The sequence below is a fragment of the Zootoca vivipara genome, chromosome 13 (assembly GCF_963506605.1).
Source record: "Zootoca vivipara chromosome 13, rZooViv1.1, whole genome shotgun sequence".
Taxonomy (NCBI): domain Eukaryota; kingdom Metazoa; phylum Chordata; class Lepidosauria; order Squamata; family Lacertidae; genus Zootoca; species Zootoca vivipara.
The window spans coordinates 44,075,563-44,093,288 of NC_083288.1; the positions used below are offsets into that span (position 1 = coordinate 44,075,563).

Genomic DNA, 17,726 nt, shown 5'->3' on the forward strand with positions numbered 1-17,726 from the left:
TGTTCCACAATGTGAAATTAGCCATCTTGCTCACTTCTGAAAATCACTTGGGGCTGCCTGGGTGTGAGCTGTCGTACAGCAATTAAGACGCATGGTGCTGCCAAGGATCCAGAGTTCTAGGCAAGCTGTTGGGTGCTCATTATCGAGGGAGACCCTGGCCATAGGGGGAAAGGGCTGGAGCTCCCGTGGTGGAACATCTGCTTTGCATGCAGCTTCAATACCTGCCATCGCCAGGTAGGGCCAGGATAAGGCACCCTGCCTGAAACCTTGGAGATCTGCTGCCAGGCAGCATCAACAATGCCAGCAGCTGATGGGCCAATGATCTAATTGATTCCTAAATGGCCCAAAACACAGAAAATTCAATGGCAGCCTACAGTATAAACAGGATGGATTGGACAACAGCTCACCGCCTTCAGGACATCTGATGCCCAAACTTCGCAAGAGGTGCAAATCAGACAATCAAATCATTCGCATCTGTATTTTTATTTTTATTAACATCCCTGCCTCACACCAGTCAGAGGCTAGAAAACCATATAAAAGCACCTGTTCAGTGAGCAGGGAGATTAAGTTTCCAGAAAGGAGGAGGAGAGAAGTGTTTTCAATGCATTTGTAGTCTCTGAACGGCCACTGGAACGTAAGCCTTGTGCGAAGGAAGCCCCGCCATAGGGTTGGTGTGGGGTCTCCACTCGCCAACCTAAAAAAGGAACCCGCCCCCTGTCAGCTCAGAAGGAGACGCTTTCCAATATAAGTCTGTTTTGAGTGTCCCTTCTTTTCTGCTGTGTTTCCTCTCCATGTCCCAAGAAGCTCGCTCTCTTTATCTGTTGAGAGACGAGAGAGGTGCACCTAATTCTCATGTTGGCAGCCCCCACCAGCTCTACCTAATAAATAAGGGGACAACGGAAGAGAGCTATCTAGGCGGAGGAAGACCCCAAAGAAGAAGTGGGGGCCCCTATGATCCTCCAGTGATGTGGCTGGACTACAATTCCCATCGTCCCTGACCGATGCCCATGCTGTTTGGGGCTGACGGGAGTTCAACAAAAATAGGGGAGGCCCACAGGCTCCTCTAGAGGGAACCCAGTGCTGCTCTGGAGCTAAGAGGGTCAGGGGGCACCATGCAAAGGAAGGAAGAGAGGGAGGCACATCTGTGTGCGTAAGTGTAAGAGAAAACACAGTCTGACAGTGAGGGAAGGGTTCTGTCCCGGAAAGCCTTCTCCTCGACCATCGTTCACAGCAACAAGAAGCCAAGCCGCACACTGCAGGACAAGGGGGGGTTCCCCCCGCCCCACCCAATCCAACTGCAGTCTTCTCAAAATGACGTCCTTTCCTGGCATTTTGTATCTTAAGTCTCAGACGGGAGAAATCTCCAAGCCCCACGACAAGTGAGAGGCAAGCAAAGGCAGGCAGCGAGGAGAAACCCTGAATGCTTTCCTCACGTCAGCATGTGATAGGTGAAGCGTAGGCAAGGAACCTAAAGGAAGTTACACAACAGGGGGCTGGGGTGACTGAGAGCTAGAAGGGCCCCCAGCCATGCGCGCCCATGTTCCTATTTGGCCAGTCTTCTACCGAAAGGGCCACTTTGACCTCACAGAAGGAGGGGAGGGGAAAGTCCGGGAATCAGGGTCGGATTAGTGGCTGCCGAGCATGTTTTTAATCGTCCCTCAATTTCCCTGCAGGGTTAGAGCTGTGAGTTGCCAAGGCCAGGCTGCTCTGGCTGAGTGCGAAAGGGCGCAGGGACCCCACCACCACCCTAACCGAGCCAGTTAAGGTTTCGATTTGGAGATGGCCAAGCCGATGAGACCAGCCAGCCCGGCCGCGCCCAGAGCCATGCCGCCCACGATCGCCATGCCAACCAGGCCATCTGTGGAGAGAGAGAAGAGGGAAGAAAGGCGTCATTCTGGAACGCTAGTTAAGGATTGAGAGGCTCCTCAAGAGATCTTTGGACTGCAGCCTGCGGGAGGGGGGCTGGACCAACCCGGTTGCCATGGGGACCAACTTTTTCCATCACCACCTTTTCAGAGGAGGTGGTGGAGGAATAGCTGCTGCCATCTCCCAGGCCGACGGCCATCACCCTCTCATTGGCCTCTGCCAGTGCAGAAGTGATCCCTGTGCCGTCTTATCCGAGGCACCCGGTCCTCGTCGCTGGTACTTGAGAGCTGTTGAAACACCTTCCAGTCTCCTTGAGAAAGACTAGGAGGCATTTCGTTAAAAGGTGCTCAATGATGGTTGGTTGTTTTAATGCATTCTGCTCTCTGAGCGCATCGGCTTAGTTTACATGTCCAAAGGACGATGGTTTGTTGGGCAAGGAATTAAGAAGAGCGTCCCTGCGCTCCACATGCAGCTGCTGGGTGACCTTGGGCTAGTCACACTTCTTTGAAGTCTCTCAGCCCCACCCACCTCACAGGGTGTTTGTTGTGGGGGAGGAAGGGAAAGGAGAATTTTGGCCGCTTTGAGACTCCTTCGGGTAGTGATAAAGCGGGAAATCAAACATGGGCGTACCCAGGATCAAAACTAGGGGGGGCAAGGGGAGGGGCCACAAAATGGGCGGGAACGGTGAACTCGCGCTCCGCCGGGCTGTGCCCCTCCCTAGAAGCAGGGCTGGTGGGCGGAGGCGGAGCCCAGCCAAGCGGAGCGCGAGTTCAGCGTTCCCGCCCGCCGCGCTGCGCTCTCTGGTTCCCCGCCACGCTTGGCCTTGCCAGAGGGCGCGACGGGGAGCTGGAGGGAGGGTGCGGCGCGGCGCGGCGGGAATGGCGAACTCGCGCTCCGCCGGGCTGTGCTCCGCCTCTGCCCACCAGCCCTGCTTCTAGAGTAGGGCAGCTGCCCTAACTTGCCCCGTGGTGGGTACGCCCTTGATATCAAATCCAAACTCTTCTTCTTCTTCCCCATTCCTACGCACTTAAAAAACAAAAAGCCTCCTCGGTTTGTTAAACCACATTTCTCCCATTGCTTCCAAACTGGGAAACTGTTTTGGGCGATCCCCACAAACCTTGCATGAAGGTTTGGGGTTCAAGACCGGGTATCTCCAGCTATGGCTGGGAAAGATTCCCTTCCTGAAACCCTGGAGAGCTGCTGCCAGTCAGTGCGCTGAGCTAAGCGGACTGACACAGGCCTCAGACGCGGCAGCTTCCTATGTGGAGTCATCACTTGGTTTGGGAGAAATGTCCCAACCGTGGGCTTACCGGGATCAGAGTTATTGTGTTTGAACAGAGCCTTAAAAGGTGGGAGGGAAAGGGTTGCGCTCCCCACTCCTGGCCCCCTAACCTTTCTGCATGGCCCTCTTGATGAGCTTCTCCAGCTCCATGGCTTGCGTGTTGCTTGGCTCCGTCTTCAGCAGCCCCCGGATGTACTTCAGAGCTTTCTCATATTCCTACGAGAAACAGAGAAGAGTGTTAATGCACCTGTGTCTGGGGACATCATGCGCAGGACCCTGTTGCCCACCATAGATGGAGTAAAACGGAGGGAATCAGAAAGTGCTTTGGAAAAAGGAAGTGATGAGCTGGATGGAGGCTTGGGGAGAGTCAGGGAAGGTGGGGAAAGGAGTTATGTACACTTAGAACTAGGGTCACCCAACAATGTGGACCATGGCTGTGGTCAGACTAGACACAGAGCACCTTAGCTAACCTATGTAACGGCTGCTGAAGTGGGTTTCAAAAGTCCCACACACATTCATAGAAAAGAAGTTCGTTAGCCACGGCAGCTCGATAAAACCTGCAACCATCTGATTCTCAAGCTATTCCCAGGTATAAGGCGGTATATAAATTCAATAAATAAAATAAATGCTGGGGCAGTTCAAAAGGGACAGTTCCAAAGTCTCCTGCCTCAGGACATTAAGCTCTCTCATTCCCCCTTTTACCTCAAGGCAAGGAGTTTAACCTACACAGGAGATGGAAACCCCATATGGAGGGGGATGGGAGAGGAGTGGCTGCTTGAGCAACCTTCTGAAGTCCACATGCCAGAGGTGGGTGGAGCAACAAACGCCACCTTTGTAGAGTAGGCTAGTTTCTATATGCACACTTGCAGGAGGCATTATTAAAACACACTTTTCTGCTAGACAAAAAACAATTGGGTGGGGTGTTGATGCAGAGCGAGTAAAGGGCATGGCTAGGGAGCGTCCCAAGGGCCAGGCAGAGAGGCCTGGAGGGCCACACTTGGGCCTAAGGCTCCCTGCCCCTGCCACAAGCTTTGAGAAGAAAAGGATTTGAAGTGCGGGTGTGGGGGGGAATCCAAGGGAGCATCCCTCCAAGGTGTTCTGCTAGTGTATGGCTGTTCAATGGAACTCCCTCTCCCCATGTGCCCCCAACTGCTCTGCAGGATTGGGGGACCCCAGAACAGAATGGAGGGTGCATGAGGAGATTGGGGGGAAATTCTGCTGCACTTTGCTGGATGCTGCCCTGGATTTCTTGGCTGCAAGCCTAACTCTTTCTCGGTAGCATAACCTAGACCCTAGCAATCAACTGCAGCTTGCCATCACTTGCACTGACACTCCCAGGGCTGCAACCCCAGACAGTGTGAGACCCACTACATACAATGGAACTCCCTTGCGCAGGATTGCACAGTTAAGAACGGCTGTGTTTTGCAGCGCTCCTTCCCTTTGAGCCCAAGCTCCTGCTTATCTCGCGCCATTGCCTCCAGGCACACGCCCCATGACTGAAGAGGGTTATGATCTGCTGCTCTTGCAGTCTATAAAAGCCCACAGATAAAAGGCCCAGCTGCGACTGATACATGTGGGCACCACCCTGGTTTTGACAAGGTTTATGGAGTTGGGATTAGCTGCCAGAGATAAAAAAAAAAGGGCCTGAGGTAACGGGAAATGCAGGACTTTCACCCTGGACAGGAGAGCTGACTTCTCCCTCACATGGTGGGAAGCGAGTGCAAAAGATAGGCAAAGTCTCAAACACTGACTGAGGATCTCTCCCCCGCTCGCCGTTTGGCAACCCAAGGAGAAAACACACCTGTTGCCTATCTGCAAAAATCTGCAGGATGCAAAACATTTTAAAGTTTTCTCATCTGTGTAAGGAGGAAGTGGGCGAAAAACAGAAGCTGAGCTTTCCTTAAGTCAGATTTGGGGACAGAGGATGAAACAGGCGAAGACTAAATGCAGCCTCCAGCTTCCTGTTGCCTGATTGAATCCTCTTGAGTGCCAGGTGCTGCTCTTCTCTATTTTGAGTCATCGGAGTACTGAGGATACAAGCAAATGCTATGCAGGGCGTTCTGTGGAGCGAGCCCCCGTGGATGCTGTCCAAGCACAAAAGTGAGGGATCAGCAACTAGCAGCCCTGGGCCAAATCAGTTCCAGTTTGGGAGAAATGGGTAGAAGCTGGGAGAGGTAATGAGGAAGAAGAGCTCATTTGCTTGATGCCACTTTGAAGAAAGGAAGAATGGGTCTGAACCTTCCTTCCCTCTTTGCCTCTGTCCCACTGACTCAGGGCCAGAGCAGAGGTGGAGCACTGGATTGGGCCAGATCATCTCCCCACCCCCTGCACAGAGGCCAAGCTCAACAGGTGGGTGGGTCTATCTGTCAATCACCTGGCACCACAATGACATCAGGAACCTAGGAACCTGTCTATTGGGTCCATCTAGCTTACGGTAGTAGCGCTTGCATCGACTGGCAGCAGCTCTCTTAATGAAAAACTTACCCATTTTTCATCCCTTTTTGCTTACATGGCATGAAATCAAAACATTTATGATTGTTTATTTATTGCATGTATATATCCCACCGTTTCCTCCATGGAATTCAATGGTTCTCCGCCTCCTCCTTTCATAGAATTGTAGACTCGCAAGGGAAACCCAAGGGTCATCTAGTCCAATCCCCTGCAAGGCAATCCCCACAGCAACCACCATGGTCGTAGTATGACACTCTAACCACTACACCACCCTGCTCCTGTGGGCTCTGTAAGTGCCGACAACTGGCTGATCATCAGGGTTCACAAAGCACTGTGCACGAGACTTTTCACAGATCAGTGGGGCCGGCAGACCCCCTTTCAACCTGTTCTTTCCCTGACCTACACCTGACATCACGTACGATATAGGGTGGGTGGGTTCACTGAACAGTCTCACAGCCCAAACAGCCAGGCTTGGTAGGCCTAATAAGGCCTGAGAGCTAGAGAGGAGACCCCACTGCTGCTTTAGAGAAAATTACCTCCCTAAAAAAAGTTAAACTTTTCATGGATTTTAACTATAAGCCTCATCGGGATCTCATCTTGCCTGAACAACAGAGGTACAAATATAAGCGGGTCCAAACCAAAGGAAGCAGGTAGGGGCCACCAGCAGAGACTTACCTTCAGCCGGTAATTGGCCACCGAGAGGTAAAAGACATAATCACGCTGCTCCTCTTTGTTCCCTTTGGGCAGCAGCTCTGAAAATAAAAGGGTCAAGATTGTAACGTTTACCTATATCTGTTTAGGGAAGAGATGGGTCTGAGGGTTTCTCCATTTTACCTGCCTCCAACAGCTCACGAAACATGCAGACACGAAACACAGACATCTGAACTTGTAACTAGAGTAACCCCACCTGGATTCCTGACAACCAAATCCCAAACGACACCCCAGAGCCTGGACTTTGGCAAGACGAAGGTCAAGAGAGTGTACGGGGACATTGTGCCAAGGAGGTCACGCCCGACCGATGAAAAGACAGAAATGGGACAGACACACACACACAAAAAGAAGGGGGAGGATGTGGCAGAGGCGGAAGAACAGGAGGCATCTCACCCGCTGCCACGTACACACAAAAGGTTTTCTCCCCCCACAGTGCAGAAGATCCTTTGATACTCCAAGGGAGGTGGGGGAAAAGTCATAGCAGAGGTTTATGGTGCGGAGAAATGGGTTTTTCTTTCCCCTCCCCAGCTGATGGCAGAATGTGGGAGCTGCTCAATTAATTGACTGGCAACAGATTCAGGGCAAACCACGCAGAAAAGGTACTTATTCACAGAACACATAATTGGCACGTGGACCTCTTTGCCAGTTAATGTGGTGCTGGGTTCAGGTGGCTGTGAAAGAGGGTTGGGCAAATCTCAGCCACGTTTGGTAGATGAACTTCCAGGTTCAGAGACAGTGTGCTGCTGAATACCAGGTGCTGGGGGAGAAGGGCTATTCACGCCCTGCCTGCGGGCTTGCTGGAGGCCATATGATTGGCCGGGGGGGGGGGCAGAATGCTGGACTAGAAACACCTTCGGTCCAATCTAGAAAGGCTCTTCTTATTAGAGCAGGTGCTTGCAGGTGGCAATGTTTCAGTGTTAGAAACTCAGACACAGTGGTACCTCAGTTTAAGAACAGTCCAGTTTAAGAACGATTTGGTTTACAAACTCTGCAAAACCGGAAATAAGTGTCTTGGTTTGAGAACTTCACCTCAGTCTAAGAACGGAATCTGAACGGTGGAAGGGCACTGGTGACAGGAGGCCTCATTAGGGAAAGCGTGCCTCGGTTTAAGAACAGTTTTGGTTTAAGAACGGACTTCTGGTATGGATTAAGTTCATAAACCAAGGTACCACTGTATATAAGCTAGGGGCCAAATGGTTTGTAAACCGAGGTTGCAGATGCCAAAATGGAATGCCTCGTTGCCATTTTGGGGTAAAAGGTAAAGGTAAGTCCAGTGGCAGACAATTTTGGGTTTGTGGTGCTCATCTCGCTTTAAAGGCAGAGGGAGCCAGCGTTTGCCTGCAGACAGTTTATCCGGGTCATGTGGCCAGCATGACTAAGCCGCTTCTGGCGTAACGGAATACCAAAACTAGAGCAGCGCACAGAAATGCCGTTTACCTTCCCGCTGGAGCGGTACCTATTTATCTACTTGCACTTTTTGGCGTGCTAGTTTGGCAGGAGCTGGGACCGAGCTACGGGAACTCACTCTGTTGCGGGGATTTGAATCGCCGACCTTCTGATCTGCAAGCCCAAGAGGCTCAATGGTTTAGACCACAGCGCCATCCGCTTTCTAGGGTAAGACGGCTCTAAAGTCTTCTTTTGCAAATGACAGACTGTGATTGAGTCTCACTGAAACATCAGGCTACAACAATTAACTATTGTTCACTGCTCCTGCTCAGGCTGCACAGAAAAAGCATTTGGGGTTCCTGAAATTGGTTCCAATTGCACAAATAAAATGTAACAGATAGAATGTGGCATCAGTGTGTGAAAACAGTCAAGATCCAAGGATCCCCAGGCATGCACCTCCAGATGGTGGAGATGTCAGGCACCATCCTGGCACTCAGGCTTCTTCACTTGGTGGCAAGCGGTCAATAGCCAGGTGAACAATGTGCTTGGCTAGTTTCAAGCACTGGGATGTTTGCAATAAAAACTACAAAATAACCAACAAGTGTACAAAAAGGGACACACTGCAGAGCTCAAATAAATAAATCAAAATGGAGTGGGTGTTTCAACCACTGCTTTGTGATTATGTGGAAGAGCTAAATGGATGTCTTGCTTCACAAGAGAAATCAAGGAGGTGGCTCGGTGGATGTTCTGGTCTATTGATCTACTGCTCACCTTCCAGGAGTACAACGCCCCTCTTGATGTCCTCGTTGTATTTGCTGCGGACCAGGCACCAGGCGTACTCAAATGTGGTCCCTTTGGAGACACTGCCTGAGCTCACCTCAGCATTGTACTTCTTCTCAAATCTCTGTGGAAAAGAAGAGAGGGATGGGTAAGCTGACACCAGTCTCCCAGGAAAGGCAAAACGTGCCTTTCTGCCCCACCACACCCACCCATTTCACAGGTTTTTCTGAGAACAATACATCAGCAGGGGTCAACCTGACACGATCTTGGCCACAGTAGGCCACCAGGGGGTGGGTAGTGGGCCCCACAGATCATGAAGGAGTGTCAAGGGACTTTGGCCCAGTGTTAGAAACTGAGATATGAAAGCTAGGAGCTAAATGGCACCTTAAACCTAGGTTACGGATGCAACAATGGAATGTCTAGGCACGCTTTTTTTATAGCAAGAATACAAAGCTGAAAATGAACTGCAGCTAGAGTATTAAGTTTATTTTTCACATGGTCTAGTCCTTCCCTTGCCCACTCCCCATATATTCTTAAGAAGGTCTCTTCTCCAGTTTCCAGAGTAGCTGGAAGTGGGGAGGCAGAAAAAGGGTCCTCCTTTCCTTTTACTCGGCAGTTTTAATCTGAAATATTTGGCGCAGTACTGCACCCAGAGCTCAAATTGCTTGCACTAATGCAATTCCCTGTCGCAAAAGGCGCCTAGAACAATGGGAGTTTTGAATGCTGCTCTGGCCTATGGGAGAGCTGCTTCCATTGGGCAACTTGCCCATGGTGGGTGGAGCCAGGAGCAAAAGTGGGTGGAGCCACAGTTATCCCAACAGCCTACATTCCAGCCATGCAAATGTCATGAATTTCACTCTCACTCACTCACACACACACACACCTCTTCATCCAGATGAGCAGGATGCACTGTCTCACAGGGACTTTCCAAGCAATCTCCCATCCATGCACCGAACAGACCAACCCCAGACCTGCTTAGCTTCAGCAACCATGGAATACCCCCCGAAAATGTTGCTGATTCCAACAGAAAACTACTGGCAATGGATGGCAGGGGAATGAGAGGAAGAAAGAAAAGGAGAAGCAGTTCGGAATTTGAAACATTTGGTGCCATTTCTCTGCAGGTCAATAGCGAAAGAGTTGGCAGATCCAAGAGTTTCCTTTTCCAGCTTTTCAAAAGAACCCACCACCCTAAATATTTTTTTGTACTTGTGCGTGGATGGTGCCATCTCGGCTACTCACCACCGTACTTCAGAAATAGAAAGGGACAGGTGCAGAACCAATTATGAAAGAGGAATGATGTACAAGCACATAAATTTTGACAAAGGTCAGAATTCAGCTCTACTAGTTGGGAGATTTATTATTGTTTTAAAGCCACTGAGTACCTAGTAAGGACAGACGATTCCCAGATGAGGAATTGCTCCAACAGGAACCGGTGACCCTAGCTTAGCAGCCGGATCTTCTATGGAGCCTTATGCAAGCATCGAACAAACAAGAAGAGAACAACAAGCACCTCCGAAACCAGACACTGGTCTTTTTGTCTCCCATCAATGGATTTGGTCCGGGCAGGTCGCACCAACTGCCGCCCAAGGCTGCCAGGCTGTTTAGTGCTGGAAAGTCAGAGGGGGCTCTTCGTCCCGCAGGCACACGAACCATTCAAACCCCATTTCATAAAAGGGCTCAGAAGGGAACGATCAGGGGAAAGGGCTGTAGCTTAGTGGCAGAGTGCCCGCTTTGCGGGCTGAAGGTCTTGGGTTCAATTCCCAACATCCCTAGGTAGGGCCGAGACATACTCCCTGTTGGAAAACCTGAAGAGTCGCTGGCAGTCTGTGCAGACAGCACTGAGCTAGGTGGATCAATCTTCCCACTCAGTATAAGGCACAGACACACACCCCATTTAAACAGGGCCATGCAGTTGTTTGCAATTTTATTAGGTAGCCAAATCATTTTAATGATTGTTCCGTACTACTATTAATTGTGGGGTGTTTTTTTTTTTACATTTTCATACTGCTGCACACCACCCTGATACTTTATAATCAGTAAAATTAATATAAAGAAATACAGAAATCATACACTCCCACGATGAAAACAATGTGACCTTTAAGCAGGGCGGTGGTGTTAAAGAGGTTTGCAGTGATGGCTAACATCAGCCAAGGATCTGTCCAAGTAGCTGCGTGACTTCTCAGAAGCCTGCTCAAAAACCCACGTTTACTAAAAACAGCCGCTCAAGGAGGGCACGTCACCTGCCATAAAAGCGCCCTTTTAATTTCGTCGGAAAGGAAACAGAACTGTTTAAACAACACTCTGGTTGCAACACCACTGCTCAAAAGCCTGAAAACACCCAAAGGAGGCCAAGGGAAGACCAGAAAAGCACCTTGTCCTCCTCGGGGTGGGAGCTGGCAGAAAGGAGTCAGCAACTAGCAAACCACCCTTCCACTTGCAAGCCCAGAGGCAATTGGGGGGGGGATGTATGGAACTTGCTGCCAGTTCACTTTAGGGTGGGGAATCTGTAGCCCTCAAGACATTGCTGGAGCCTCCAATTCCCCACTGGGACAAGCTGGCTGGGACTAAGGAGAGATGGGGCTCAGCAGCATCTGGTGAAGGGTCACTGATCCCAACCACCTTGCAGGGTGTGATGGTAGAACCCAGGCCCCCTTGGTAGTATGTGGACTGAATTACAGTGGTACCTGGCAAGACGAATGCCCTGCAAGATGAATTTTTCGCAAGACGAATGCGTCTTGCGATCTGATGGTGACTCGCAAGACGAATTCGTTTTGCGAAAAATCCATCTTGCGAATCACGGTTTCCCATAGGAATGCACTGAAATTTAATTAATGCGTTCCTATGGGCAAAAAAAGAAATTTCAATGGATTCCTATGGGAAACCGCGATTCACAAGACGAATTTTTCGCAAAACGAATTGACTCGCAGAATGAATTAAATTCGTCTTGCGAGGCACCACTGTAAATCCAAGCAGGGTAAAAACCATTGATTTAAACCACCAAGGGGTGGGGGGAGAAAGAGAGAGAGAGAAATAAATCAACTGAAAGGCACACCCCTTTAAGTCATGTTCTCCCCCATTAGGAAACTGATAACTTGAGAAGCCAAAATTTTCACGGAGTCTGCTGTAGTCTCCATGGAGGATCTTGGCAAGAGATAGGATGACAGCGCCTGGAACCCAGCACCAGTGAAGAAGGCATGTTAGTCCCTGCAGGTCAAGGAAGACATCCAAAATAAATATTCTGAGGCTGAGCTAGGAGTTCTCCCACCAGTACCAGCCTCCACCAAATTATTATTGCGCAAGGTTCTGCAGACTGGAGTCCATCTGAAGCATTATCTTTAGTGAGAAGGTTGTGAGGGGGCATTACCCCCAACAGAAGCTTCCTACAAGGAAAAGGATGTACTACCACCTGGGGAGCATTTTAAAAATGTCACCCCTCAACCTTTAGGCATTGCCTATGCCATGGCACTCCTCATAAGGAAGTGATCGCTGCAGACCTGCGGTCATCGCCAACAGCAAGCGTCCCTTGTCAAGGGTAAAATTTAAGGCATGTCCACCTGCCTAGGGTTGCCATACGTCCAGAATTTCCCAGACATAGCTGGCATTCGGCCGTCGGAAAGGGTGTCCGGGAGGAAATCGCTGAAATGTCCAGGAAAATCCGGACATTATGGCAACCCATGCTGGAACTGTAGATTTTGGCAAATTTTATTAAATGTAACTCTCTCCCAGGCCAAATTGCTTCCAGGCCTAATTATCTCACAGGCTACTAGCTCTAGACAAGGCATAGGCAAACTCGGCCCTCCGGATGTTTTGGGACTACAACTCCCATCATCCCTAGCTAACAGGACCAGTGGTAAGGGGTGATGGGAATTGTAGTCTCAAAACATCTGGAGGGCCAAGTTTGCCTATGCCTGCTCTAGACTACTGAGATTGGATTGATACAATAAACATTTCTTTAAAAATGACACCCATCCATCTACAGTCTGAAATTGCACTGCCCACTCCTGCACCTCAAGATTCAGCCACCTCAGTCAGATGCACAAACAGATCAGGCATTAGCGTTTTAAGAGGCAGGCCTCTGTATTAAATGGAGGTTTCCTTTTAAAACTGGGTTATGTTTCGAGGGAAGCACACATGCCCTGGTCACAGCCAACGAAGTCTCTTGGATCCTTCTCCTTCAGCCCTCAGCAGTAACCACGGGAAATAGGCCACACCATAGTGAGTAAATTTCAGGGAGGGGGATTATTTTATTATGAATTATTATTATTATTACTGTATTAAGATGTTTGTTATATTAAGTATTCCCGCAGCTACTCAAATGAATCCATGTTTCCCTGTACTCTTAAACACATCAACACATTTCAGATGTTAAAGCAGGGCTCAGGACCACAAGACTCTTCAGATACCATGGGACACCAAACTGAACTGTGGATTCCTTGACAGTATTGTATGACTTGACAGGCGCGGCTCCCAAGAGTCCAAGCATTGCAATTTTGATGTTCTGTTATATTACCGGTAAGTGTGATGTTCTACTGTAATGTTTATCGCGGTAATTGATTGTATGTAAGCCACTTTGGGCTGCAGGTTAATGGAAACTGGCATGGAAATACAATAATTTGCTCACACACCCCCAAAAGGCAAGGAGCCTAAATATTCACTGTTTGAACAATAAACAACACTAAGGTTTGCTTTCCAAGTCATGGAAGTCTCTGTCCTGTATCCACCAGCTCCTGCTTCTGATTTGGGAAAGTGCCTTACAGATGTAAAAAGTGTGCCAGGAAAAAGTGCTTAATTTCACAATTGCTCCCTTAAATGCAGATAGATTCTGCAACACAAAAGGAAACTAGGGCCCACGAACCAAAGTTTTAGATTGCATTCCTGTGCACTATAGAAAGCTCTGTTGGTACCTCGCCATGCCAGTATTTCTACTCCCAGAACTAGCATAGGTCATTGCAAGCCGATATTGGTCATTATGACAAAACATTAGCATGTATTGTTGTGGAGTAACCATATACGAATGAGAACACCAAAACCACAATTCAAGTCTCCAATTTGAAAAACCAGCCCTTATTCGTGGTCACTTAAAATCCACCCTGATTGATTGTCATTGTGTAAGACATACATGCTGTGCGAATTTCCCATTTCCAGAGGGGTAGCTTGGCTGCAACCAACTAACAAAGCATCTTGTGCCACCTGGAGGGCTAACAAATTTATTATGGCGCAAGCTTTTGTGAGTTATAGTCCATTGCATCAGATGGAAATGTCATCCTAGGTTACAGGTGTACTTAAGGTTTATAGACAGGGCAAGGTATTATCATCACTGTGGTCAGAGAGGAAACACAGAAAAAGTACAAGACTGCATTAATTATGTTATTAAGAGTAGCCATTCGCAACAAACATCCTGGAAATTCCTTATTGTTCCATACCTTTCCTCCTTAGTGACTCAATTGACCCTGAATGCCCAATTCCAACTGCACACAGCCATAGAAACCTATGGTATCTTCTTTCCTAAGTCGGCACATTCAATGTAAATGCAACATGTAGGACCAAAGCACCAATTCTTTAAAGCCAAACTGCTGCTCAGAGACTGCAAAAACAGCAGCTGCATTGGCAGAAAAAATGTCACTGAATCAATGCTTTCCTCTGGAACAAATAAGGCTACAACTCTAAATGTACCTACTGGAAAGAATTCTACACTGAATTCAACAATACCCATGCAGAAGTGTACACATTTAGGCTTTGGCAGTTAAGCGCTCAAAGAGCTATTGGAAGTGATTTGATGCCCCCTAGTGGATTTGCTTTACTTCTTATGCCAGTCACTTCCTCACAAATAAATCACAGAATTGTAGAGTTGGAATGGACCCCAAGGGTCATTTAGTCCTACCCCCTGCCAGTAAAGGAATTTCAACTAAGCTTCCCTGATAGATGTCCCACCCAACCTCTGCTTTAAAACTTCCAAGGAAGGAGAGTCCACGGCCTCCTGAGGGAGTCCGTTCCTCTGTCAAAGAGCCCTTACAGTCAGAAAGTTCTTCCTTATTCTTAGTCGGAATCTCCTATCTTGTGACTTGAATCCTTTGGTTTGGGTCCTACCCTCTGGAGAAGGAGAAAACAAGCTTGCTCCATCTTCCATGTGACAGCCCTGTAGAGATCTGAATCGTTTGATTACAGGCTGTTAACATGCTGCCTTCTATAACCACGAGGCTTCAATTACTATGGAACCTGGTGACACGCCTCCTCACAGGGACAGATTAAAGGGAGGATCCAGTACACATAGCATCTTCACATGCTCCCCGTCATCCTCTGAGCATCGGCTTATGAGGACTTGATCTTACACATCTAAGAAACCACCTCTTCATCTTAATCATGGATGTGGGTGTGTGCATGCATTGCTCCCATCTTTAGCTCCATTGCCAAACACTCTCTGCAACACAGAACTGTGGGGAAAAGCATAGGGCACATTCTAGGATGTGGTATTTCTGTAAGAAGAGGAATGGGAAACCTGTGTTCCGCCAGATGTTGCTGAACTGTGACTCCTGTCAGCCCCAGCCAGCATGACCAGTGGTCAGGAATGATGGGAGCTGTATTTCAGCAACATCTGGAGGACCACATTGTCATGAAATTCTACTCAATATTAATCCAGAGCAGATTCCAATTTATAGTTAGCAGAGTAAAAACTTAAACAAATTGCAAAATTCCAAAAAAACCAGACCAGAGGCAATTGTATTTCATCCAGCAGAGCTTTACTGCTACTGAAGGCAAATGAGCATAATGGTTATAAATCCAATACATTCAGGATTGACACTGTCCATGAGAAATCCAGTTACAGCAGACTTAAACTTACAACAACTTCTAATAAGTCTAAGACCTTAAAACTATACAGTGGTACCTTGGTTCTCGAACAGAATGCGTTCCGCAAGCCGCGCCGGACATTCAGCTTCCGAAAATCATTCAAAAACCGGAACACTCACGTCCGGGTTTCGATCGTTCGGGAGCCGATTTGTTCGGGAGCCAAGGCATTTGATATCCAAGGTACAACTGTGTATAAAACACCACACCAGAAGGATGAGAGATAGAAAGAGAAAGTGAAACCCAGGCTCCTTCTGCCCCTACTTTATAGTCAGCATGACTTGACAGAAGAGATAACAGAATCAGTTTAAGCCAGCTGTTCTCAGCTTCTCTGAAGGAATAACGAACATCATGAACCTTCTGCTTGTTTCTTTCACAGAGAAGCTTGCAGAACCCTCTTGAATTAATTAGAATATGAAAGATCTCTACACATCAGATCAATACTTTCTGGCAATACTCTTCCGAATCGCTACCACGAAATATTTCCGCTGGAGGAGAGGAAGCTCCGGCTCCACCTAATCTTCAGACCGGACATATGACCCACAGCACAAATGTAAAAGGTTGCAGGAAGGTGCATTTTAAAAAAGGAAGAACCACCAAAAATTAGGCCGTCAGAGAGGAGCGCGCGGGGAGGAAGAACGCAGCGACCAGGACGGAGAGCAGAGGGCAGCCATGCTCGGGGGCCAAAGTCCAGAAGGCCCGTCCAAGTCCAGCTGACTCCATAAAGCTCAAAGGCACCGCCCGCACTCAGCAGCCCAAGGTAGACTTCCCCTGGACCTGGAGGCTCCACTTAAATCTCGCGGCTCGCGACCAGAGCCAGGAGAAGAGAGAGATCACCCCCACCCCCCGCGCTCCTCCTCCTCCTGTTAAAGGCTCCGACTAACCTGCAGATCCTCCAGCGCCACCACTTCGCTGAGCACCGACTCCATCGCGCCCAATCCAGGAAGCAGGGCCGGAAGCGAAAAACCCCACTCGGTCGCTCTAGGACGGGAGAGGGAGGTTGTCTCTATGGCGGCCCCTTTTCAACTCTCCCCTAGTTCAGCCACGCCCCCTTACCTCGCGCGCATGCGCACTCTCCCTTCCGCTGAGGGAAATCCCCCAGAGATTTAAAAGCGCCCGCGCGCTTGTTTGTGCGTTGATCCGTTTCCACGGCAGCAGGGAGGGCGTCTTTCCCACCGCCTCCCTCCGTCTTCACGCTCACTGAAGGAAAAAGAAACGCGCTTCCTCGTGTTTCCAAAGCCAAACGCCAATAGGAGGCCGCCATGGCAACCTCGAGAGCAGGAAGCCTCATAGGTTAGGCGCGCTTTCCCATAGAAAGTGTAATGCAAAATGGATTAATCCGTTCCAGACTTTTAAAAAGAACCCCTAAAACAGCAATTTAACCTGAATTTTACTCTTTAACCAGAACATTGATCCATAAAATGAAAGCAGTCACACACATAATCAGAGTAGCTGAACTGGGTTCCACACAGTCACAAAAAAAAGCCGCAAAAACAAAGGCCTGAGGTGGATAAGGGCAATGATGGGGAATCTGTCCTTCCAGATGTTGCTGTAGTATATTCCTACTCGCTGGATCTCGCTTGGCTACTAGTGATCACCAAAGAAGAAGAAGAAGTACCGTGTTTCTCCTAAAATAAGACACGTCTTATATTTATTTTTCCTCCAAAAAAACACACCACGGCTTATTTTCAGGGGATGTCTTATTTTTTTTAAATTAAGTATGGTACAGTGATCTACACTTATTCCATTATAATTGTGTGTTTGTTTATTCCCTAATTGGTAGCAGTCCTAAACATACCTTACTTACTTCAACTAAGACTCACTAAGCTCACAGTAAACATTCATAGGATCCATCTCAATTCTTGTCACCAGAAGCATTTCCCCCTTCCCTCGGCCTTTTGATCGCAAGGAACGTGGACATGAAAGGTTTCGGAAGAGGGAGGGGGGTCCTGCTTCGGTGGAGATAAAAACTCTCTCACGCTCTCTGAATGTGGCAGGCGCGCAAAAACTAAAATAACAGGGGGGACGGAGAGCGCGCTCAGCACCAAACTGCACGGAGAGGGACAGTGCAGCAACACAAACGGTGCGGTGCGGTGGGAGAGACACAACTGGAGCCAGTGGGATGGGAGAGCTGCTTCCCTCCTCAGCCAAACCCGGCTTGCAGAACAGAGCAGGTTTCTGGTCGAGCAAGCTGCCGGCACCCACCGGGCAGCCAACCACGTCCCTGTCTGCACACACACGCTCTCCGGAAGGCGGGCGGCAACTGCTACACCACGGCCGCCACTTCCTCTTGCACTGTTTGCGCTTCACCGTGAGGGACCCAGTAGACGCCGCAGCGAGGAGAGGAGGCGGTGGCAGCACAGGGGGAAGAGGAGGAGGAGGCGATGGCCTCCTCCCTTTGCAAGGC

General features: G+C 49.0%; 1 protein-coding gene across 1 annotated transcript; it reads right to left on the bottom strand.

The window, feature by feature from the left end:
- Positions 1-475: 475 nt before the first annotated feature.
- FIS1 (fission, mitochondrial 1) lies at positions 476-16,361 on the bottom strand. The gene is made up of 5 exons (XM_035136373.2): positions 16,204-16,361; positions 8,468-8,600; positions 6,275-6,351; positions 3,259-3,364; positions 476-1,858 (listed from the first exon to the last, which is right to left on the bottom strand). Exons 1-5 carry the CDS (start codon positions 16,246-16,248, stop codon positions 1,761-1,763), a joined length of 459 nt encoding a protein of 152 aa, XP_034992264.2. The 5' UTR covers positions 16,249-16,361; the 3' UTR covers positions 476-1,760.
- Between the last annotated feature and the right edge of the window lie 1,365 nt (positions 16,362-17,726).